Raw genomic sequence first — 23,142 nt, 5'->3', positions numbered from 1 at the left:
ACCTTATTATCTTACCTTATCATGTCTTATCTTACCTTTACTCGTCTTACACTATTAGCCTCTAAAATCTTAAGTGACATTACCTTATCTTACCTTATTACCTTATTTTCAACTTCTCTATATTTTACAATTAAACTAGTGCATTCTTATGTAAACACACAAACACACACATATATTTACACTCTACTTTGAGCCTTCTGTTCTTTCACTCATTTTAGCCAGTTTTTCTCTTGGGCTGTTCTTGTATCCATTATATATGTTTATCCCAAACTTTGCACCATTAAAACATGTTCCCAGTGTGTTATGGATGAAATCTCCCACACCAACACATGCTATCAGTATCGGTTCCTGCAGGTTATAAATTAATGAGTCTCAGTGATGATGCTGAAGCTGCAGACACAGACCCACAGAAGAAGGAGATGCAGGAGGAGGAGGAGGAGGAGGAGGTTGTGCAGGGCGGGCACTAGGACCTGGGGCTCGCTCCTCCATGCAGCAGCAGCTGTGAGCAGCAGCAGCAGCAGCAGAAATCTGCAGCTTCCAGAATGAACAGATCAAAATGATGCTGCCTGGAAAAAGGGATTAAACGTAAGCAATCTGTCTTCAGCTGCGGCAAATCCGCGCTGCTCCGCTTCTCCCGCGTCTCTGCTGTTTATCGACCAACGCGATTCTCCGCTGCAGGTTCTCATTGTGTAGCGACGAGCGGGCTAATGACAGATGCATCGTGCACACTTTCTCCGTAGCGTCGGGACGTGAGTCGCAGCGGATGCAGACAGGGCCTCCTCCTCCTCCTCCTCTAATGCGATCTGTTGTTTTTGTTTCTCTCCATCTGCCGGGCTTGTCGGGCTCACCGCACAGATTTCACCGCCGGGGGCTCGAGACAGGAGGCATGCCGTCCGTGAGCATCCGCTGCGCCGCCTGACCCGACCATGATGAAGACCGAATCCACATCCAAGAGCACCGGCTCTGGCTCCACGCTCCGGAGCCCGTCCCCGCACAGGAACGCGTACGAGGCGGGGATGCAGGCCCTGAAGCCCGTCTCCTCCAACGGGGACATGCAGGACGGCCCCCGGGGACGCAGGTACGGCTCCAACGTGCACCGCATCAAGAACATGTTCCAGCAGATGCAGACCACGGCCCCGGCCGACGCAGAGGCGGAGGAGGAGGACGACAGGAGCGCGGAGAAATCCGTGCGCCTCTCCCTCCCCAGAGCCGGGAGCCTGAACGAGAACGTGGACCACAGCGCGCTCCTGAAGCTCGGGTCCTCCGTGTCCGAGCGCGTCAACAAGTTCGACCCCAAGCCGGAGAACGGGCACCAGCGGGCCTCGTCCCCGAGCTACTCCAAGCTGCAGGAGACCCGCCGCATCTTCGAGCAGCAGCAGCAGGAGAAGCTGGCCACCACCCGGGTCCTGCTGAAGACCGACAAGGCCTCGAGCTTCCAGGAGGGCAGGCTGGACGTGATGGCTCGGTTCAACGGCAGCACCGAGTCCCTGGACAGCCTGGACACCAGCGAGGCCGTGTCCCCCACCGTCAGCCAGCTCAGTGCCGTGTTCGAGCGGGCGGCCGAGCTCCGGAACAACCTCCACCGCCTCTCCTCCACCCCGCCGCTGCCCTCCCGAGGGGTCAGCGCCAAGGTGGGTGTGCTGAACTCCAAAATAATAACAAAGAGAGTCAGTGCCTTTGCAGCCGGCGGCCAGGACGAGGATGCGGGCTATCAGAGGGACCAAGAGGGGCCCCCGAGGGCCCCCAGGGGGAGGATGGCTGCCCCGTCCGAGGGCATCAATGGGGGCCAGAGTGTTGGCCGAGGCTCCCCAAAGTCCGAGCGTCCCCTGGGTGTGGGAGAGGAGCGAGTACGCACTGTATCAGACGCAGGTGCTGAGGTCAAACTCTCGGAGTCCTCCAGCACAACACTGCATGGAGACATCCGCATCTCCGTGGAGAACGGAGAAGACCTGCAAGGAGGAGAGATGCTGAGGCAGGAGAGGGACAAGGATGCTGAGGAGGACAGGACTCTGAGGGACGACCGGTCGGGCCGGGACCCTTTGGATATCAGCACCTACAGCGCGGTGGGAGAGGATGGGGAAGTGGACGAGGAGGAGGAGGAGGAGGAGGAGGAAGAGGAGGAGGAAGACGACAGCTATGAGCCGGAGTCCAGCTGTGTGGAGATTACTGGGCTGCCTGCGGAGGAGAGCCCCCCCACGTCCAGGAAGATCCGCTTCAGCACGGACGTCATCAAGGTGAGGACACATGATCTGCACACACACACCAAACTAACAGCTCTGATTCCAGGTTATGAAGATGAGGAGGTGAGACCCCCCCCCCCCCCCCTCTGAGGCTGAGGAGCTGAATCCTGGTTGTCCTCTCTCTCCTCCTCCTGTCCAGGTTGAACTTGACCTCAAAGTTCCTCCACCAGTCTTCTCCGTCAGCTGTTTCAATGAACTCACTCAGCCTCTGCCGGTGTCACAATGATGCTGACCTTTTAGATTTTACACCCCTGTTCTAACACGGGGAGGGGGGGTAGTGCACACCACTAAAACACCCCCGCCCCTCCCTCGCCAGTGTCCCCAGTTGCCAGCGGATGGTCGTGCATTCCTGCTGTGCAGCTGACACGGGCCCCTAAAGAGCTGCAATGTAGATACTTATCTGGAGCTGCTTCTGTAAATAATTGCCTGGTGGGGGGTGCAGAGAGATGAGGAGGAGGAGGAGGAGGAGTCACAAAAAAGAGGGCCTGGATAATTAGCCCTGTTTTTAGAGTGGATAGTGGACAGTGGATGAGGAGCTGAATGAGTAATGGAATGTTATTTGTGTGTGAGCGAGAGAGAGAGAGAGAGGAAGCGAGAAATCTCCTCTTGGACCAGTGAGATGGGAGAGGAGGAGGAGGGGGAAGAGGAGGAGAGGAGGAGGAGGTAGAGTTGATTTAAAGTGTCTCTGCGTGTCTGTGGGTGGTGTAATGATCCGGAGAGGAGCATCGGATCCTCTGCAGCTCAGACTCGCCGCTCTGCCTCAAGGTCTGAGGCAGCTGAAGTGAGCCCTGACACTGAACCTCGCACACACTCACACACACACACTTACACACACATTCCCTAACACAGAAACCATCCCAGTGACAAAGGGCTCCTGTCCCGTATCAGGACCAGTCGAGTTGGAAGTTGCTCTCCTCTCCCGGCTGCACATTGGCTCTTCACACAGCACCGGAGCCTGAAACGTGTGTATGAGCTTAAGGCCTGTAAAGGAGACCTGAGCAATATTGTAGCCTGATGGTTCATATTTGAACAGGCAAATGAAGGCACCCCCAACTTCAGGGGTCCTTCAGAAGTTCCTAAGCTGTGTCAGGAGCCGCATCATTCGTCTACAGAGCCGACATCAGCTTCACAGATCGCATTGTTAGCTGTTCACTTGAGTACTTCCATATATGAATGAATTCGGATGAAGCCCAATGTATTATGGTATATTTTGGGCCTGGGGGAGCCTACGTTGCTCCGGAGGGGGGGGGGGGGGAGCATTTGTGGGAGCCTTAGAATTGGATCAGTCTAGTCTCCCAGTTGCTAGGTCTTCAAACGCAGCCTACGGAGGATGCAGCTCCCGAATTAGAATTGAGACCCAGCTATTGATGAGCACTACCACGGCAATGGTACCAACGAATGGGGCTATGTGTGTGTCTGTCCAGAGTTCTCATCGTAGACTGTAAACAAAGATGGACGACATGACAGCTCAGCTAAAGTAAAGCCCAGTGCATCTTCATCCCTTTCTTCTTGATGCTTATAAAATGGTGTGAAGCTTCATGATTGACAGCTGAGACGACAGCTGGCTCGTGATTGGTCGGGCGTGCGTCAGCCAATGTGTTGGTCACGTTATCTCGAGTAACTTCAACGGTAGTCACTGACATCTGGAGCCATCGTGTAGCTCTGTACTTTATGGGTGAAAGGGAGAGTAGGGACTGTTTCCAGCAGCGTGTGCTGGGAGTGAGCATGAGCGCCCCCTGTTGCTGATTTGTATGAATAGTGTGGCTTGCACTGACGAGTCACTTTGTCCCATTGACGAAGCTTTGTTCGTTTTGCAAGAAATGTCCCAATCGAGCAGCTAGGAGGTAAACACGGACGTAAACAATGACAACAAAATTAGCTTTGTAAATGTTTGTTTTTTTTATGAGGAAGGAAATTCATTAAACTGTTGTCGAGACATCAATGATGCACACTGGCTGTAAACATATCTCCTCAAGGAAAGGAAGGAAATGATAATAGCTTTACAAATACGTTCTTTTGAAACTTCCATTAAAAAAAAGAAATGCAGCTTTGAAGCAAATGAGAAATAAAAAACAAACTCCAATACTTGTGCTGAGCTTCTGTTGAGCTTCTAATATCCACACAATGATCTTTACCCCCCTCCTCACCCCCCCCACCCGTGCTGAAAATCCCATAAATCCCTTATTACTCACTCCGGAGCTTTAGTGTCTCCGTCATTGTGAGTTTAAAGCAGGAGAAAATGAGAAAACAGCCTTTTCATCCTCACGAGATCGAGGACGGAGCCGGAGGAGGAAGCTTTTATTTGTGCTGCGATGAAGAAGTCAAATCTCAGGCTGGGATTATAGAAACAAAAAACAAAAAAGAAAAGCAGAACTTGTTTGTGACACTGCTGCCGTCACCAGAGAACCAGCTCCCGCTGCGTCCCTTCACACTGTATCATTGTGGCCTTTGTTATGGAGATTGGAGACAGACGGATTACCAGCAAGGTCGCTGTGCCCCACTTCCCTGCCCTGCAGTAGTGGTGGTGGTGGTGGTGGTGGAAGTGGTGGGCTGCATTTTAGCGCCATGCGCCCACGCTCGCTCAGTTTACTGCGACAGGCCACGTTATGCAACGTGTCGCTCATGATGTCTGAGTGTCATCTCCTCCGACCTGCCCTCGTCTTCATGAGCTCTTAAAGAACGACAGACAGCTTCTATGGTTAAGATACTTTTTGACTCCCAATGGAGAAATTCAGAGATAAGACGGATGCTTTTCTATATTTTCTTACTGCAAAGCGATCAACATTTGTTCTATGACACTTTTCCCCATTGTTTTGAAGCAGTTCCCATGTTAACCAGTGCAGCACTGTCTCACTAGACATGTTCACATGGAAAGTATTTGGATATTATAGAGATAATATTTAGATTATGATGTTTACATGAGTTGCTAATAGAATATTTAATTCAGAACCCCATTTGACTCTTATATAGTCTGATTATGACTCATGTACACATTTACACTCCAACCCAGACTGTGTGTTGTCACGCGGTTTGTTACTGTGGCACAAAGGAATAACACAAGACTGTCGGTGAAGTGTGTGATTTTTTTCATTTAACAGCGACACAAGGGATGTACATAGAAAGACGGGAAAACAAATATGTGCAAAAATAAAACTGCAGAAAGCCCCCAGATCAATGATGTGACGATGCAATGCCTCTGCCAAGGCCGAGCAGGGATTGTCTAGTTGTGATTTGATGGTTTGACTTAAATTATTCATGTGTTTATTAGTTTTATATATAGTAATGTGTCCTTGGGTATGTAGAAAGGCGCCGGGGAATTAAATGTATTATTATAAATAACCTAAATTATTCATATCTTGTCAAACAACATATATAGCAAATAATGTAGGCATTAGTCGACTACCGAAAATAATGGAGTATAATACAAATTACACAAATAATACTAGTGTATCTAGATAAGTATTCATACAGTGATGTGAGCAGTATAGTAATCATCTACTTGTAAAGTCTCTATCATCCAGATACGATCCTGCTATTGAGTCGTCTGTGGTTGACCTTATTCTCTTGCTGTCATGTCTGTCCCCGGAGTCAGCGCTAAGCCTCAATACGACTGCTGACCAAACACTGACCTGCCAAAATGGATGAACTCTGGTGCCGTGCAGCCATTACGATGACAAGCCCACGATATCCATTTTGTTGGCCGGGGCGGCAGCCACCACTAGGGGCAGCGTCCTTATTCTCTATCTGCGTGTCGTACATCTGGGATCTGGATTAACCCCCAATTTTAGGAGGATTTGGAATCAATTACCTGCCACTTCTGGACATGTTTGACCTGTGGTCGTTTGGGAAAGCAATTAATGGAGGTGTCATTGGGCCGTTAAGAGGAGAAGTGCTTCTTTTGGTTTGCATGTGTCCAACCAAACAGCGGGAGCAGCCATTTCACCGAGCTCCCATCACGCTCGGTAGTCACCTTCAAACACTGCAGCGCCTTTAAAGCAGAAGTGGAGACCGGCTGAAACAATTGCAAGAATAGAAAGGGTAATAAAAGTGGTGGAAAGTTGGGAGACTGAGCGGAAAGGTGCTATTTCTGTTAGGGGGGAAAAACCAATGGCACCACCCCCTCACTTCCTATTGGCTGAATCCAAAATAAGAGAGTGCAGAGGGAAAGAAACATGGTGGTTGATCTGCTGCTGTGGGCGGTGGGGTTTGGTGAGGTTTCGGGGGGGGGGGGGGGGGGGGGGGGTGCACTGTACTGTCCTGCTGGTTAAAGCACCACAGTGTTACATCACACTGTAGCCAGAGGTCCATCAACATGCAACCACGCTGCGGGGGTGGGGGGGGGCCCAGGCCTTCCGCTGCAGCTCTATCATTTAGCCATCGCCTGTCACGGCAGCTGCATTGTAAAGTGTTAGCTGTCACATGTCGGTTGTGTGTTATACTCTTTACTGTCTCGAGCGGGCGCCCCCGTTATAGATGCAAAACACAATCTGTGAGCTGGTGCGAGGCTCCGGAGCTGCTCGCTGCTCGCCGAGCGTTTGTAGGACATCCCATGCGGCTGGAAACGGAGGGAGGGAGGGAGGGAGGGAGGAAGGGAGTTTCCTGGCCATCTGTTAGCTCCTCTGACCTACTATCTGCCACAACTGGAACAGTGTCCGTCCCCCCCTCCGCCAACCCTGCCTTTAATCCCAATGTTTGTCTTCCAAAGAGAGCCACCTCACCGTCCGAGGAGTTCTTCTACTACGCCGCAGGCTGGATGTGAGGTGAAATGTTGCATCATGCTGGGATCCAATTATCCCAGTCTGGATCCCAGAGTGGGATCATTGTCGTCAGGAAGCGAAAGTGTCCGCGAGGCCAAGCGTGTCGCCCGGCCTTCAGCGCTCAAGGCTGCTCGCTCAAGGCTGCAGGTCCCAGCACCCCACGTTGTTTTTCCAGTGCCAGGTTAAACCACTGCAGAGCCTCGTGGTCTGATCCTCTGCAGCGGCGCGGCTCTGGAATGAGGGCACACGGGGGCCACCAGCTGTGGCCCCTTGATCTTTAAACCCGAGGAGCAGAGCGGTGCACGGGGGCCACTCGGGCTTTGGCGTGCACTGTTGTTGTTTTATGCTTTTTTTTTACTGAGGATGCAAACAGTGTAGTTTGATCGTCTGTAATCCACATTCTGCTAATCCCTCTAAATACAAAGGTAACCTAAATCAGAAGCCATTAGACGTCAGTGCTGCTGCCGTGCTGTCTGTCATCTGCAACGGGGTCAGGTCCAGTTTGATGTCAGAAACTGTGATTTAAATCGTGTCAGTGGGGTTGTATTTGCATGTAATTATTATTTTCATTATGGATTAATATGTCGATTTCCTTTCTGATTGATTGTACAGTTTGTAAAAGATTAAAGATAAGGCTAAAATGCACATTTCAAGTGAAAGTCTTCAAATCATTTGTTTTTTTCCAAATAAAATCCTCAGTTTCAAATGATATTAATCGGAATTGGAGCTGAATCCACATCTGAGAAGCTTGAAACAGTCATTTGATAATTTAGCATCTTTAAATGCTAAATGGTGGATTTGAGGATGATCAGATAAACAAATAGTTGGATGAGCAGTTTGTTACCTCCGTTGTGTTTGTGTAGTTGACATGAAGATAAGAATAGGCTCCACCCCCTGCCCCTTTAAATCTGTTTAAATAAGGCTTACAAAACAGCAGTTCATTAATCAATGGGAGCTTTAGTTGCCACTAAATAAACATGAGAGCAGTTTTAAACATGTCTAATAGTTTGACCCCAGATGAACTTTAGAGTAAATGTAATATTTAAGCCTCAGTGTGAGAAACATTCATGCTCCGTCACCACTTGTGTGATCAGACGGTGATGATGAGATGAAATATGTATCTTAACCTCTGCTCCTGTGGGCGATGGAGCCTTGAGAAGTGGAAACAGAAGCGTGTACAGTGTTCGATGAAGCATGAGAACACCACCGAGCTGAATGGCTGCAGAGCGGGGGGGCTGGTTTCATTTCAAAGCCGCTGTCAAGACTGACAGGCTCTTTACTGTGCAGGCTGCCAGGGAGAGGAGGCCGGGGAGACTGGAGGAGTCGAGATTCAAGCGTTTGTATCGCAGATGGACAAACTGAGCAGCTGAGGGGGGGGGGCAGCGAGAGAGCAGAGTAAACAGAGAGGAGAAAAAAAGTGTTAAAATGTGTCAGCGGAGAGAACAAAGGGACGAGAGGAGAGAAGTGTAGAGTTGAAATAAATAAAGAATGTGTGAGAGGAGAAGAAGAAGAAGAAGAAGAAGAAGGTCCAGCTCTGATCAGTGAGGCTAGTGGACCGTGGAAGGTGGTGCATGCATAATCACCTCGGAAGAAGTGAGGGCTTTTAAAGATTCCGCTCAGTGTGTGTGTGTGTATGTGTGTGTGTGTGTGTGTGTGTGTGTGTGTGTGTGTGTGTGTGTGTCAGTGTGTGTGTGTGTGTATCTGTGTCAGTGTGTGTGCGCAGCTGCAGAAGGCCTCCATTAGCATGCTGGAGGTGGTTATGTAAACTGTCATGCTGTTAGACCAGAGTGAATGTGGGAAGCCGGGACCCTGGAAACAGAGGCCTCCCTCTTTCTCTCTCTCTCCCTCTCTCTCTCTCTCTCTCTCCCACTCTCTCTCTCTCTCCCTCTCTCTCTTCATGGGAGCTACTTCAGTGGCTGTGATTGATTTTTCTCGCCACAGTGTTTTCGGTGCACATTACGGCGGTGAAGCGATCCGGCTCCGAGGCCTCGAGGAAACTGCTGCGGCCGCCTCGGATGAGATGGTCGATGAATCTCAATTGAATTATGTCTGTATTATCAGCGGTGGCGAGTTATTATCAAATCCACGAGTCCAGTTCGTCTCGGCTGAGTCCGACTCCTAAGATTTGGTGTTAATTGAATTTAGTATTACATTATATTTTTGTCTGAGTGCACAATATCCTGTCGGGAAGAGCCACTGACATTGTGGTACAGTTGCTGTTCAGGAGTTGGATCTGGGAAATGTTCTTTCACTTTCTCTACACTTTCCTCTTTCTTCACAATTTGTGAGTGTGTGCAGGAATTTGGTTCTGATGTGAATACAAATCAGGATCCAGTGAATTTTAATGCGGTTTTATGAGAACAGTCTAGTTACTGGAACTTTCACTTGTTCAAAACTATTTTTAAAAACCACCAGACTCTCTAGAGAAGTTGTTCACACAAGTGCTGCAAACAAACCCTCTTTGAACTGAAGCTAAATGATAACAAACCTATTTAAAACTAGTTTCTATTTGTTTTAGTCTAAATAGAAAAATACGTGAGGATTTAAATGTGAACATTCATGCACAAACTAAGATTAATATGCAATCTACAACATTGTCTGTGTAAATGTGTTTTTCCCTTTCACCTGCTGATCCACACCAGTGATTCAGCGTTTCCCCGCGGTGCACAGGAAGTCGAGTGTTTTTTCTGTTTTCAGTAGCAGTCGCTATATTTGGAAACAATCCAAGAAGAAGTGGGTGGAAGAACAAAGCAGAGATAAGTCAGCGTGGCTGCAGAGAAAAGAGAGGAAACGCACATTTCATTTTACCGCTGGTTTAACCTTTGCTGGTTGACCTCTCTGCCGTGTGAAAACAAAGCAGTGAGAGTCAAGGGTACTTTTTTTTGACATTATCGGAATTGACCTTTGGAAAATATCCAGAAAGTTGGGTCTGGACCTTGAAGAGCGAAGCAGGAGATTGTCAGGGTCAGAAACATTCACTCAGGGAAATGTCCAGAATACAGTACATGTCTAAAAGCAGCTTTAAGCGTCTAACTGTCTCTTTTATTCCAGGAAATCCCCCAAAACTATAAAACAGGTCAGTACTGGGATGTCTCTGTGACTCAGTCTGACCCGGTGTCTCTCTCTCCTCCTGCAGGTGTTTGCCACTTACCCCAACGAGGACTATGACCGGCGTAACGAGGACGTGGATCCCATGGCGGCGTCGGCCGAGTACGAGCTGGAGAAGAGGGTGGAGAGGCTGGACCTGTTCCCCGCGGAGCTGGAGAAAGGTACCGAACATTGTGATAACTACTCACTTCAAAGTCCCCTGAGTCTGAGTCATAGTGAAGGGCTGTCCAAATGTTTAGTTAGAATTGTTATACCCCATACTGTGCATTCATTGTTTCCCATAATGCATCGTGAAAAGTCGTGTGGAGCCGATGGTCACAAACCGAGCACTCAAGCTGAAGGAAAGAAAAACGCCATGTCTGAATAAAAAGGAATTAATTATAAACTCTCAGATGTGACTCAATAAAAACAGTAGAAAAGAGAAAATCCTCTATTAAAGGACCTGGAAGTTTTATTCCTCCATGAGGGGAAATTCTCTCAGTTCATATGAAGTCTGACGTGACGTGTTTTAACGGTTTTAACGGTTTTAACGGTTTTAACAATGAGTCACTAACCGGTGCTGAGGAGATGTGTCTTATTCAAAGTGGCCTTCAGTGTTCACACCCGGGCGTCTGTCAGCCCCCCCGTCTCCCACAGTGCAAAGACAGTGCAATGGTTTTACCTCCCTCCCCAGTGAGCCACACCACCATCATCCCTGCAACATTATGGTGCATTAATATATTTATAGAAAGCTATATTTAGAATTGTGTACGGAGCAGATTACCCAGGATACCATATGTTCTTCTTTATACATTTATTTTCTGCTGTGTGTCCTGGCTTTGTTAATTCAGTCAGGAACAAACAAAGGGAGGAGTTAGGAGCTGCACCTTGACAAAAAAATGTAATTACGTGCTGAGAAGACGCAGACCACAATATTATTGGTAGCATTGATAGATTATACTCCAACAAAAGGCAGTGAACAAGAAGCAAACAAACATTGATATAAACAATATATGATTTTAAATAGTGAAAAACTGGTTCTGTAAATGTTTAATGAGAGTAAAATGGGCCTCGAGGACACACGTGTATTATAGTGAGAAACAAATACAACTTGTAAATTAAACTTCAGCACCTTTCATTGTGTTCTCCTCCTCCTCCTGGTTAAACCACTGTTCCTTTGATCTCACGATGCAGGGAGCAAAATATCAATCTTTCAGCTCACGTTTGAAATTAGTCACCAGCCTCAAGTAGATCTCGATGGTGATGACACCCACACAGAGTCACCGTCTCAGACTTGTGCAGTGTAATTTAACCACAGACCTGTGAAACATGGATAACCGTGTGGTCCTCGCTCTCTTTCAGACGGCGATGGCCTCGGGATCAGTATCATCGGGATGGGAGCTGGAGCCGACATGGGCCTGGAGAAGCTGGGCATCTTCGTCAAGACGGTCACAGACGGAGGAGCAGCACAAAGGGATGGCAGGTAATGAGGATGATGAGGATGATGATGATGATGATGATGATGATGATGATGATGATGATGATGATAATCTAGTTAAAGGCTGAAGTAAATACAAATGTTTTCTTTTAAAGACGTTTACTGAACCAGCTTCTCTGATATCTACCAGCCGTCTGTTCCCATTTTGGTTTTTAAAATTCACTTTCCTGTAAAAATTAGATTCCAACTCTCCCTGCCATGCGTGAGGACTTTATAAACGGAGCTCGGTTTGTGTGGGCGTCTCTACAAAGGAGGTTTCACTCGGTTGAATAACACCTGAACCCCGTGACTCTATAATCCTGAATCTCTCTCCCCTGTCGCTCTCTCTCCTGCAGGATCCAGGTGAACGATCTGATCGTGGAGGTGGACGGGACCAGTTTGGTCGGAGTCACCCAGACTTTTGCCGCCACTGTTCTCAGGAACACCTCAGGAACCGTCAAGTGAGTCGTGCTTTCAATGCAACAAACACTGAGACACAAATAACCTCAACACCAGCTCAGAAACTTTAGTTATATCGTTATTCTTAAGTCAAATTAAGTTACCCCTAAAACTCCAGAAGTGATTTGTGGACTCAAACACGCTACCCACCCCTCCATCGTCATAGTGGTGAGTAGATAATAAGTGAACTTTTATTTAGCTGTGACTACATCAACGTCCTCTCGTGTCGCTGCCCCAGTGACACACAGCATTCTTGCTCAAAGAGGTGGTTTCCTCTCGATATCAAACCCAGAGTCAGTCTCTCCACGCTGGGCTGACTGCGACCACATCCTGCCCGTTCAGACTGTAGATGAGTATCTCTCGTCTCACTGGGTGCTGGTTTATGCCCTTCAGTGTTGAAGAAGCTCCTTCTGGACACATTCAGATATTAAGGCCACAGAAAACATCAGGAAATAAACCCGGCCGGCATCCGAAGTATTGATTTGAAACACCAGAGGTCTATTTGTAGCTGCTCTGCCGTTTTGGGCGGGGGGGGGGGGGGGGGCTGTTCCCTTTGTGCTGCTTGTGTCAGCGAAGCTCATTCATAATTCAGGGTTCGGTGGTCAGCGCTGTAATTATGAGTATTGTGTGTGACTTGTGAAGATCAGAGGCCTCCATAGATGGCTCATCCATTATGGATCCGCTGCAGAGGTGGTTGAGAGGTACCTCAGGGCTCCGGGCCCTATTCATAAAAAAAACAAAAAAACAGAAAACCATCAGGCAGACGAACAGACAGAAACAGGAAGTGAGCTGTTGGACATTTAATTACCCGTTGGTGCAGCAGAAACTGAAAGGCTGCAGCTTAATAACTGTCTTCATGGTGATTCACTGCACTTCCCCCTGATTTACCGTCTATATATATATAAATATGATACAGATTCAGGAACATGTCGCGTCTATAATGAACCAGAGTGGATTTTAAATCGTAGACGAGGCCGAGGACACAGAGACGGCCTTTGTTTACCTCTGAACAGGAAGCTCAGTTCTGCTCACACGTTCCTCACTGCGTTTACACTCTAAGCAGAATATTATATCTGAAAAATGTATTATTTATCAGTATTATACCATGTCAGACGTAGGACTTTGCCCTTTGACCATGATTTGGGTTTAGTGGCTTATCTGGGATGTTGTTTTAATGCTGATTTTCTTTTTTTTAAAACCCAGGTTTGTGATCGGGCGAGAGAAGCCGGGCGAGCAGAGCGAGGTGGCCCAGCTCATCCAGCAGACCCTGGAGCAGGAGCGCTGGCAGAGGGAGATGATGGAGCAGCGCTACAACCAGTACATGGACGAGCAGGAGGTCAGTGCCGGCCCCTCCCCCGCCACTGGCTCGCATACACGCATATCCCCCTGCCATTGATTCACAAAACAGATTCTGGAGATTTTTTGCAAGACAATAAAAAGCAAACAAAGCCTGTGATGAGCGTGAATGTTCCGCAGCTCTGCAGTTGTTTTGTTAGGGGGATTTAATCCAGTTATCTGAATGCATTATCAACCTTCAGAGTAAGAATATGAAACGTTTGTCCCGCGTAAGCTTCCGGACAACAGAACAAAAGGCTTCTCTGTGTTGTGTTAAAGTTTACGTAACCTCTTCAACCTGTTTAAGCACAAACATGTTGCCTTGGAATGAAAAACAAAGCTGTGGGAGGCGTTTTTTTATTCGTTGGCCACACGTGTCCTTGGTTCCCCTTCAGGATTATGAAATGTCACTCTGCACCATTGTGAACAGAAGCCACTCGGTCTGGTGTGGCTGTGTAGTGTGTCTGTGTCTGTGTGTGTGTGTGTGTGTGTGTCTATGGCGCGAAGCCACGCCGCTGTCCGTCCAGTGTGTAGTATCAGTCTGATTAAACCATAAGCTGAGCTCCAAAACGGGGACAAATCAGGACGAATCAAATATTGTGACGCAGGAGGACGTTTGATTCGTTAATCGTTGTGTCTCGGTTTTTATTTCTCTTCTTTTTCTTTTACTGAAACAGTAGCTTCATTATGATGATAGAGAGGAAGTTTCCCCATTCATGAACGGGAGCTGGTGGGTGGTTCTTGAAAAGCAGTCGGATGTATAATGGAGGAAGAAGTCTGCTCTTTGGAGTTTGGCACCATCTAGTGTCCTCATACTGTAATGTCAGAAATCTGTCTGTTAAAGCAACTTCCTATTTTATGAGCAATAAAAAGTAAACGTCAGGAAATAGTAGTTTTCTTCTCCAGTACAAACATTATAGGTGTTAAAACAATCAAAGTTACACATAAAGAACATTTGCACGACCTTAGTTATGAGATGGTGTTGATCACCTCTGTGACCTTCCTCCCTGCAGGGTGCCGAGTATGGCACAGATGAAGAGGAGGACGAGGACGAGGAGGCCAGTCCGCCGTATCCCAGCGCCATCGAGGTGTTCGACTTGGCGGAGAACGAGGACATGTCCCCCCTGGAGACGGACCCGGAGAAACTGGCCCATAAATACAAAGAGGTGAGCGGACGTCTCCTGATTCAACTGGAGCGTCTCACGTGTGATCACAGCTCGTTTCCTCTCATGTACCTAAAATTAACACGTGTATTTAAACATGTCATCTCTCTCTCTGCTGTAAAGCTCCAAATAAAACATGCTGTGACGCAGGCTGAGATCCAGCAGCTGAAAAGAAAGGTAAGGTGTTCAATTTAGATCATATTTATAATTTATCCTATACTAGATTACATGTAATACTAGTCCCAAAGGATTATTTTAAAGTTCAAAGGTCTGGTAACTTTCCAGCTGAACCACGCGGAGCAGGACAAGCAGCGCTGGCGGATGGACAAGGCTCAGCTGGAGCAGACGCTGCAGGAGAACAAGGAGCGCATGGAGAAGCTGGAGGGCTACTGGATGGAGGCCCAGAGCCTGTGCCAGGCGGTGGACGAGCACCTGAAGGAGACGCAGTCCCAGTACCAGGCCCTGGAGCGCAAGTACAGCAAAGCCAAACGCCTCATCAAGGACTATCAGCAGAAGTAAGAAGCTGGCCTTAAAGAATTCTGTGATATATATGTGTGTGTTAAATGTGAGTTGAGCTAATGTGTCATGTCCTGCCTTCATCAGGGAGATTGAGTATTTGAAGAAGGAGACCCAGCGTTGTGCACAAGTTGGGGAGGAGGCCTCCCTCCTGAAGGAGGAGTCAGGACAGCTCCAAGAACAGGTACTGCAGGTAACACAGACCGAGGCTGCTTCTCTATGCATGTAGCTTTTATATATATATATATATATATATCGATGTAGTCAATGGGCAACTACTAGAAGCAAATGGACAGTCAAAGAGAGAGATATCAAATTCAACCTTACATTGTGTCCCAGGTAGTTGATGCATCATAACGGAAAGCAAAAAATATTACCATAATATAATAGTCAATGCTTTTCAGCTATATATTTAACTCTGTGCACGTCTTAAATTAGTTTGCTAGAATTCAGCTTCAGCTCGAGGTGTTTTTATTTCCCAGAACTTGCGAGAACAACTTGACACGACAGCTTCTTCTTCACTACATCTTGTGACATTTCCACAAGCTTTAAAATAAGTGATAATCACAACCCCCCCCCCCCCCTCAAGAGGAGCATATCTAGATCCTTTCTGGTGCTGGTTATTAAAACCCTGATGTGAATCACACATTTTAGTCTAAGTGTTTGTATAAAAAAAAAAAAATTCTGATATATTTAGCATCATTAAAAAGGTGTTCGACTTCAGCAGCAGCAGCTCACGCACTTCTGTGACACAATTGTTATATGAAGCCACCGGTGTTGAGACGACGTGTCTGAGGACATGAAGGAGAGGACGAGGGACGTCTCTGTGTTCTAGGGTTTAGTTTTAACATAGATTTGAGAAAAGAGAGTGCATAGATTCCAAGAGGGTTTGAAACATAGGGGGACATATGCACCATGTTCAACCTATGATGGAGTTGTTTAATAAATCAAAACCCTTCTTTAGGTCCAGTTGGTATAGAAGCTTTTCTCCTGACTGGGTGTTTGTCTCCTCTGCAGGTGGCCGACCTCGAGTGCCGGGTGGAGGAGCTGAAATCTGAACCTTTATAAGCCTTTTTCTTCTTCTCCTTCTTCTTCTTCTTCTCCGTCGTGTGTCTCCGAAAAAGCAGAACTTCAGCAGATGAAGTAGACGATTGTGTTGTAGTACTTGCAATGAACCGCAGGGTATTTCATGTCTCCAGCCTGAGCTTGGTTTCCGGTCACATACTGTATATGTGTTCCCCCCCGCCCCTCGCCCCCCCCAGCCCAGGCTTTGTATTCACCTTTTGGAAACATTGTTTTTCTGTTTAACATGAATGGGAACGTGAAGAACGGATCTTTATCCTCGATGAATACAGACTCTGTCGAGCTCTAGATGTAATGTTCCTTTTTTTTTTTTTATAAGTTCAGTATTTAATCCTTTAATTTGTGGTTGTGTGACAGACCATGCTGTCGCTTTTTAATTGCCAAAAAAAAACAACCTCCTCCTCCTCTTTCTTTCTTTCGACTACTTTCGTGACCTCTTCTGTGTCTGAGTTTGTACAGATGTGATACTGTGTGGTTTAACAATCAATTTGGTTTGTACAAATTTTTATTATGTGTATAACATTTAACATAATATAAACTAATGAGATTGAGGATTGTTGTGTATATTTTATGTGACGAAGACGTGTGAAGCGGACGGAGATTGCACTGAAGAAGAAGAAGATGACATCACACCAGGTGCTTCACTGGAGCGGAGGAACAAAACGGGAACGAGACGTTGTTTATTTTTATTTTTTTGTTGAAGTTGTACAAACGGTAACCCAACCTTCATAGGGGTCCTGTCACTTAACCTTGAAAACCACCTGCTGCCTACCTTTCAGAAGTGTTTGTGTATTTTTTACACATAAAGACTCAGTAACGAGCGACCGATCCTCCAGTGTCAACCCCTCGCTTCTTTGAAAATACAAAAAAAAACACACAAAAAAAGGAAACAGGACCACAGAGACGAGCCTCCACAAACTGCTGTGCCACAAATCAAATAAGGATCTTCTTTTTTTCCCTCTTCCCCCCCCTTCTAAAAATGGATGTTGTCAAGGACTTGTGTAACTGGTATTAGTTAGGACTACTGATATGAGAAACATTACTGGACCGGGTTGTGTTAACGGAGCCGTGACCAGCAGCAGAGTTGCAGATTTTAAAACCAACACAAACCAGCAGCTGCACTTGACACCGCTGTGTGTAGCACATGGAAAACACTGCCAGGTTTCTGCCTGTTTCAATTTACGCACAGTTTAAAAATGAAACTCCAGTCAACTTGTGACGACCGTCATAAACCAGTATGTTTGTATAGTTCAGGTCAGACTGAAATATTTTACGTAATATTTATAATATAGTCCAGGTGCGAATTAAGAAAGCTAACGAGGACAAAATCTTTACAAAAGCAATGTTCAATAGACAACGTTAAACTGTGTCGTGTAAAACAAGTAGTAGATCTGAATGACGACAAAAACAAAGAGTAACAAATTGAAAAAAAAGGCATGGTTATGAGTATTTTCATAATATTAAGGCTTGTACAGTGCACATGCTTTGCATTGTATGTTTTGTGGAATAAATGGTCAACAGTTACGGTCATGATGGTTTTTATTTCAAAGCAAGTTGACAAAGTGAAACGAGCATTTTGTTCATGTGAATGTTTTTCTTCCTTTTATTCAGATCGACTCGATCAACAGAATAAACTGATTTGGAGAATCCTACTTGTACATGAGATTCTTGATCTTTAAGCAAACTCCAGTTTAAATAATATGTACAGAACATTAAACAAACATCTGTGACTCTTTGTTATGAACCGACTGTGTGACCTGGTTACATGTGCATCTTCTGGTGGTGTCTCCTGAGGTGGTAGTTTCTTGAGAAGCTCTTTCCACACTGGGTGCATTTGAACATCTTCTGTCCCATGTGGAGCAGCTGATGAGCTTTCAGACTCTGCGGGCGGCTGAAGCTCTTGCTGCACTCGGGGCAGCTGTGGGGCCTCACGCCCGTGTGCTTCCTCTCGTGCCGCTTCAGGTCCCCCGACTGCCGGAAGCTCTCCCCACAGTGGGTGCAGAGGTAGGGCTTCTCCCCCGTGTGGGTCCGGAGGTGCACGTTGAGCTGCCCCGTGTACGAGAAGCTCTTGTCGCAGTGGGGGCAGCTGTACGGCTTCTCGCCCGTGTGGATGCGCAGATGCTGCTTCAGACTGTAGTGGTTGGTGAAGCCCTTTCCACAGTCGGTGCACAGGTACATGACCTTCACCTGCTTGAAGCACGTGTGGCACTTCAGAGCTTTGGCGCTGGCGCAGCTCTTCCCGCAGTGGGGGCAGATGTGCTCCTTCTCCCCCTGCTCCTCCTCCTCCAGCTCAACCAGGAGGCCGTCCGACTCGCAGTGAGAGACAAACTCCACCGGGTGGTGCCGCTTGATGTGTTTGATAAGGTAGCTCTTCATGGTGAAGGAGAACTGGCAGAAGGAGCAGGAGAAGGGCTCGGACGTGCAGTGGTACTTCATACACGTGTTGCTCTTCTGGTGCTGTTTCAGTTTACTGGGCGTGGCGAACACCTTCTCACAGCGGTCACAGCTGTAGGACTTTGCGTTGGCGTGCACCGTCAGCTCGTGTCGTCTCAGGAAGCCGGACTTGTTGAAGGTTGCCCCACACTGACCACACTTGAGCGGCTTCAACGTGCACTTATGGGCTTTGAGTTCCTCCGGGTTTCCATACGTCCCTTTGCATTTGTTGCAGCTGAGCACGTCCCGGCCAGCCGGTGCTTCTGGTTCCGTGCAGCTCCTCTCGGGCTGAGCGCTGCTGGTCAGATGCTTCTTGCTGCCGTCCGCTCTGCGTTTTGGAGCGATGAGCTTGGTGATGTCAGAAATCCTGGATCTGGCTGCAAGTCGCTGCGGCCTTTGAGAGGGCGGTCTCTGGGCTGCTTCCACCGAGTCAGCCACGGAGGGAGGTGGAATGAAGTCAGCGTCTTGGCTTTGATCGTTATCGTCTTGAAGTTCCTCCGTGGTGTTCTCCGCGTGCTGCTCACTGATGTGCTGCTGAAGGGAATCCACCGAGGAGAACGTCAGGGAACACTCAGCACAGTTAAAGGGCAACGTGGTGGTTTCCTCTGCAGACTGACTTTTCGCCTCTTTCCTTTCATTTTGCTTCTGGTGAAGCCGCAGGTGCCGGGTCAGGTCGTGGTACTGGCCGAAGCACTTCTGACACACGGTGCAGACGTAGGGACGCAGCCTCTCATGGACTGTCATCTTATGCTTTCTGAGGGAGGCGTCGTTTCTGAAGCTCTTTCCACAGTCTGAACAGCTGGACTGAGACGTTTCGGCCTCTGCTGCGGACGCGTTCTCAGTTTCAGTTACATCCACAGCTTCTTCTGGATTCTCACTTACATTCATTTCCTTTGGTTCATCAGTCTCAGTGGGATCTGCAGATTTAGAAAGTTCTGAACTCGTCCTCGTCAAGGTCTCTTGTATCTCACCGTTTTGATCAGGAGCTTTAAGCGCAGTGGGCTTCCTGTGAACCAGCTGGTGTCTGATGAGGCCGGACGCCTGGCTGAAGGAGCGCCTGCACTGTGAGCAGCAGTAGGGCCGCTTGTTCGAGTGGACGCAAAGTCTGTGTCTCCTGAGGTGAGGCATCCGCTTGAAGATCTTCCCGCAGTCCTCACATGTTTTGGAGTCAACGGGATCGACAGATAACACCACCAGGGAGGCTACAGAGGGACTGGGATTTTCAGGGTCGGCCTCCTCAGCAGCAGGTGTCGCGCAGCCCCCTGCAGGCTGCGTGTGGAAGTGTTCTGTGTGTCGCTGGAGGAAGGCCTCTGTGGTGAAGGAGAGCTGACAACTGGGGCACAGGAAGATCTGAGATGTCGAATTTGTATTATTCTCTGAAATTAAAGGCGAGGAGGAAAACGTTACTGTCACGCTTTGTTTTGACCACATATGAAAAGAATGACACTAAAATGACACTAGTGACTAATGCTCATACCTGCTGAATGTAACTTCATAAGCCACATCTGGGTCCAGGCCTCACTGAAGAGGGTGAGGAGCTTGTCGCTGGGCCACACCGTGAGCTCGTCTCCAGGGTGGATGGTGCGACAGCAGTGATACAGGATGCTGCCCTTGTAAGGAACTGCCAGCAGATTGCTCTCTTCTTTGTTACGAGCACAGTTCACGTACCTGTGTGAGAAGAGAGAAGATGAGAAACAACAGATTATCACATTTATTGCAGAATGTTTTGAAGAGAAACCCAAACCATCTAGTGTCTCTATGTCCGTAAAAAGCAAGTGTATCAGTGACTTAACAACCTTTACCGTCTATCTCTTTTATTGTGTATAATAAGGATGTGTTCTTCACCTCATCCAGTTTGACTGGGATTCCCTGGCAGCATCAATGTATTCAAACTCATGTTCTCCTTTGTAAATCTGCAGAAAAGAAGATCAAGACGTTGTAAGAAAGACACCAAACAACAAGTAATGACTCAGTTTGGCTTTTCTGATCTCACCTCCCAGGCAAAGTCACTTTCCAGTGCACTTTCACTTGTTGTCACTTCCCCCTCAAATGGTCCAAAATGCATTCCTGGAGACACCGGTGCTCCATGATTCATGACCCCGACGCCGGCCCAGGGAATACTGGACCTGCCTATCATCAGCCCATAGGGCAGAGTGAGGAGGGCCCTCTGGGGGACGCCCACGCTCGTTGGAAAGTCGAGGATAAAAGACGGGCCGTTGATGTTTGCGGGATCACTTTGGTCCTGGAAGAGAGGGAGACACTCCTCACAGTCTGGGGAAGATAAAGAAAACAGAAGAATACAGTCAGTGATCTTTATACATGTCTGTTTTAAACCACAGAGTATTGTGCAGGTCTGATCTATATAAGGTGAAATGTGTGTGAGTGGTATGTCCAGTATCTTGAACTCACAAAAGCCATCATCAGCCTCAGTGGTTTCCTCTTTCCCCACAGTTTCCAGTAACTTCTGCACTGGTTCTTCTGCTGCATCTAAAACAGGAATCACTGCAAGAAACAAATACACACATTTTAGAAACACGTGTGTGTGTGTGTTTGAAATCCCAACAAAAACAGAAATCTAAAATGGAAACCTGTGCCTAGTGGGGTGTTGTCATCAGGGGGTAAACACTCCTCGATCACCACCACCTCCTCGGTTGTCTCGACCCACTCCACCTCGTCGCTCCTGCCCGACATGAGCTCAGCCTCTGTGGGGTGATTTAAACCATATCTGTGGGTAAATCAATTTACACTAACACGTAGAAAAAAAGACAAGATACGCAGCAGCAGCTAGCATTAGCATGGTGGCCCAGCTAGCATCACATTTAGCTGGAGCCACCCTCAGGCTAACAGAGTTAGCTTGTTTATCCTAGTGTTGTTATAACAGAGGCAGCAGCAGCGTTAACACACAGAGCAACACACAGAATAAACATTTTCAACATGTATATAAGTTCATGTTTACACTTACTTCTGCACAGAGGCTCTGTTCCGGTGGTTGTTTCGCTAACTTGTGTTAAAAACAGCTAAATTAACCGAAGGAAGCTCCCCCGGTAGCGAATACATGTCCCTTTCAGCGTAAGGGCTCACATTTCCGTTCTTTTTTCCAAAATAAAAGAGGTGACGCAAGAGCTCCCTGAGCTGTTTATATTCACTATCGCACTTTCACAGACAAATCTACAATCACACAATATTAAACACAAATCAGCGAATACATTTGTAACCTTTTGACCATTTCCTGTGTAAGTATAATTCAAGTAAGGGGAGAAGACTGAACATCTGCGCCGCTGGTGTAGTGGTATCATGCAAGATTCCCATTCTTGCGACCCGGGTTCGATTCCCGGGCGGCGCACTGATTTTTACCCACCAGCTCTGTGAGGTACAGGTAATATGGTCTAAAATGTCTGGTCAAATCCAAAAATACAGTATAAACCCCTTATTTAGACCTGAATAATCTAAATAACTACATTGTGTTAGAAAAGCACTTAATTCATTTAAATATATTAAAGTCATCAATTATATCAACAGATGGAAGAATCTACCAAAGTTTTCACAAAATCTCTCCAATGCACGTTTGACAAATATGCTCTGAAATGTTCTTTCTTCATTAAATTACATTTTATTTGTATCGTCCATATTTTATTTTATGTATTGTAAAAAAGGAGAAGACAATCCTTTCTAAAAATTACGAATCTAATGTTTGCTAAAAGTTTTTATACACAAATATAAATTGCAATATGTGAAAGGACTTTCCAACTTAACTCAAACCAAGGCTGTGCCATTAATGTGTTTTCATATTATAATGTGTCATCCAAACTATCACCACTACACAATGGGGTGTTTTGTTTTTTCAATATCCAATAATGTGATGTTTGATCAAAACTCCTCTAGGGGTCAGTATTGTATCATTTTGTTTGGTTGCTCGAGGTATTTATGTAATTTCGGTTTACTTCACTACCTTCCTACTTTATTATTTCAGAGATTAAGCCTTTTAAGAGTTTAGTTAATAATAGTTATTTCTTTATTTCTGTGGATAGTTTCTCTGAAGCTGAGTTTCTATGTAAAGATTCAGGTTATGATGTGAAAGAGGACAGATTTAATTCAGAGTCTTTTGCAAGTTTAGCTGGTTTCCTGTTATAGTTTGATTAATGATTGCATGAAAACTTAAAATAAGATAAAATGGTAGTATGTCCATATTTTTGAAGTATTTATTCTATTTATAATAAACACAGATGCCTTTTCAAGCATGTTTTCTCATATTCCAACAGTTATAGTGGTTTTTGCTTTCTTCATTCTTCTCATGAAGCCTGTTCTAATCCATGTATTTTCCCTGCGTCTTAACCACTGAGGCGACAACAAATCTTTCTGGACTTCTAACTTGTGCCGTACATCAAACGAGATGAGTGAGGTCGTCGGAGTGTGAGGAGTCTGTCCCGTCCAGGGCGACCTCTCACCCCGCCACCTGCCCTATAGCCCCGGTGCCTGGAGGGCATCATTAGGGGCGAGGAGGTTGAAGATCATGGGAGGGAAGGTCCTCTGCTCTGACAGCGGCAGCAGCACAACAGCTGGGCAGCCCCGAGTAACAAAGGATTATGAGGAGC

General features: G+C 46.9%; 2 protein-coding genes and 1 non-coding gene across 5 annotated transcripts; 2 read left to right on the top strand and 1 right to left on the bottom strand.

The window, feature by feature from the left end:
- The first annotated feature begins 485 nt into the window (after positions 1-485).
- Positions 486-17,769, top strand: LOC128426914 (neurabin-2). 2 transcript variants are annotated; one of them, XM_053413979.1, is made up of 10 exons: positions 486-2,234; positions 10,134-10,266; positions 11,447-11,567; positions 11,918-12,022; positions 13,224-13,356; positions 14,369-14,521; positions 14,642-14,695; positions 14,804-15,033; positions 15,122-15,218; positions 16,052-17,769. In XM_053413979.1, the coding sequence occupies exons 1-10, from the start codon at positions 927-929 to the stop codon at positions 16,100-16,102; spliced, it is 2,385 nt and encodes a 794-aa protein (XP_053269954.1). In that variant the 5' UTR covers positions 486-926; the 3' UTR covers positions 16,103-17,769. The 2 variants fall into 2 exon arrangements, with proteins under 2 accessions (XP_053269954.1, XP_053269953.1); XM_053413978.1 differs by having other exon boundaries at positions 15,122-15,227.
- LOC128426913 (histone-lysine N-methyltransferase PRDM9) lies at positions 17,641-21,736 on the bottom strand. 2 transcript variants are annotated; one of them, XM_053413977.1, is made up of 7 exons: positions 21,513-21,736; positions 21,139-21,275; positions 20,960-21,052; positions 20,544-20,821; positions 20,396-20,463; positions 20,028-20,218; positions 17,641-19,926 (listed from the first exon to the last, which is right to left on the bottom strand). In XM_053413977.1, the coding sequence occupies exons 2-7, from the start codon at positions 21,239-21,241 to the stop codon at positions 17,879-17,881; spliced, it is 2,781 nt and encodes a 926-aa protein (XP_053269952.1). In that variant the 5' UTR covers positions 21,242-21,275; positions 21,513-21,736; the 3' UTR covers positions 17,641-17,878. The 2 variants fall into 2 exon arrangements, with proteins under 2 accessions (XP_053269952.1, XP_053269951.1); XM_053413976.1 differs by having other exon boundaries at positions 21,139-21,252.
- An 86-nt stretch (positions 21,737-21,822) lies between these two features.
- On the top strand, positions 21,823-21,893 carry trnag-ccc (transfer RNA glycine (anticodon CCC)). The gene has a single exon. It is a non-coding gene; the product is annotated as a tRNA-Gly (tRNA).
- Positions 21,894-23,142: the final 1,249 nt, after the last annotated feature.

The sequence above is a fragment of the Pleuronectes platessa genome, chromosome 21, assembly GCF_947347685.1.
Source record: "Pleuronectes platessa chromosome 21, fPlePla1.1, whole genome shotgun sequence".
Lineage (NCBI taxonomy): Eukaryota > Metazoa > Chordata > Actinopteri > Pleuronectiformes > Pleuronectidae > Pleuronectes > Pleuronectes platessa.
This window is presented reverse-complemented; position numbering and strand designations above follow the sequence as displayed.

Coding starts and splice junctions, on each gene's coding strand:
- LOC128426914 (XM_053413978.1), top strand. CDS start 927: ATGATGAAGACCGAATCCACATCCAAGAGCACCGGCTCTGGCTCCACG. Junction 13,357..14,368: donor AGTACATGGACGAGCAGGAG/GTCAGTGCCGGC, acceptor TCCTCCCTGCAG/GGTGCCGAGTATGGCACAGA. Junction 15,228..16,051: donor TCCAAGAACAGGTACTGCAG/GTAACACAGACC, acceptor TCTCCTCTGCAG/GTGGCCGACCTCGAGTGCCG.
- LOC128426913 (XM_053413977.1), bottom strand. CDS start 21,241: ATGTCGGGCAGGAGCGACGAGGTGGAGTGGGTCGAGACAACCGAGGAG. Junction 21,053..21,138: donor CAACACCCCACTAGGCACAG/GTTTCCATTTTA, acceptor TGTTTCTTGCAG/TGATTCCTGTTTTAGATGCA. Junction 20,822..20,959: donor TGAGGCTGATGATGGCTTTT/GTGAGTTCAAGA, acceptor TATCTTCCCCAG/ACTGTGAGGAGTGTCTCCCT.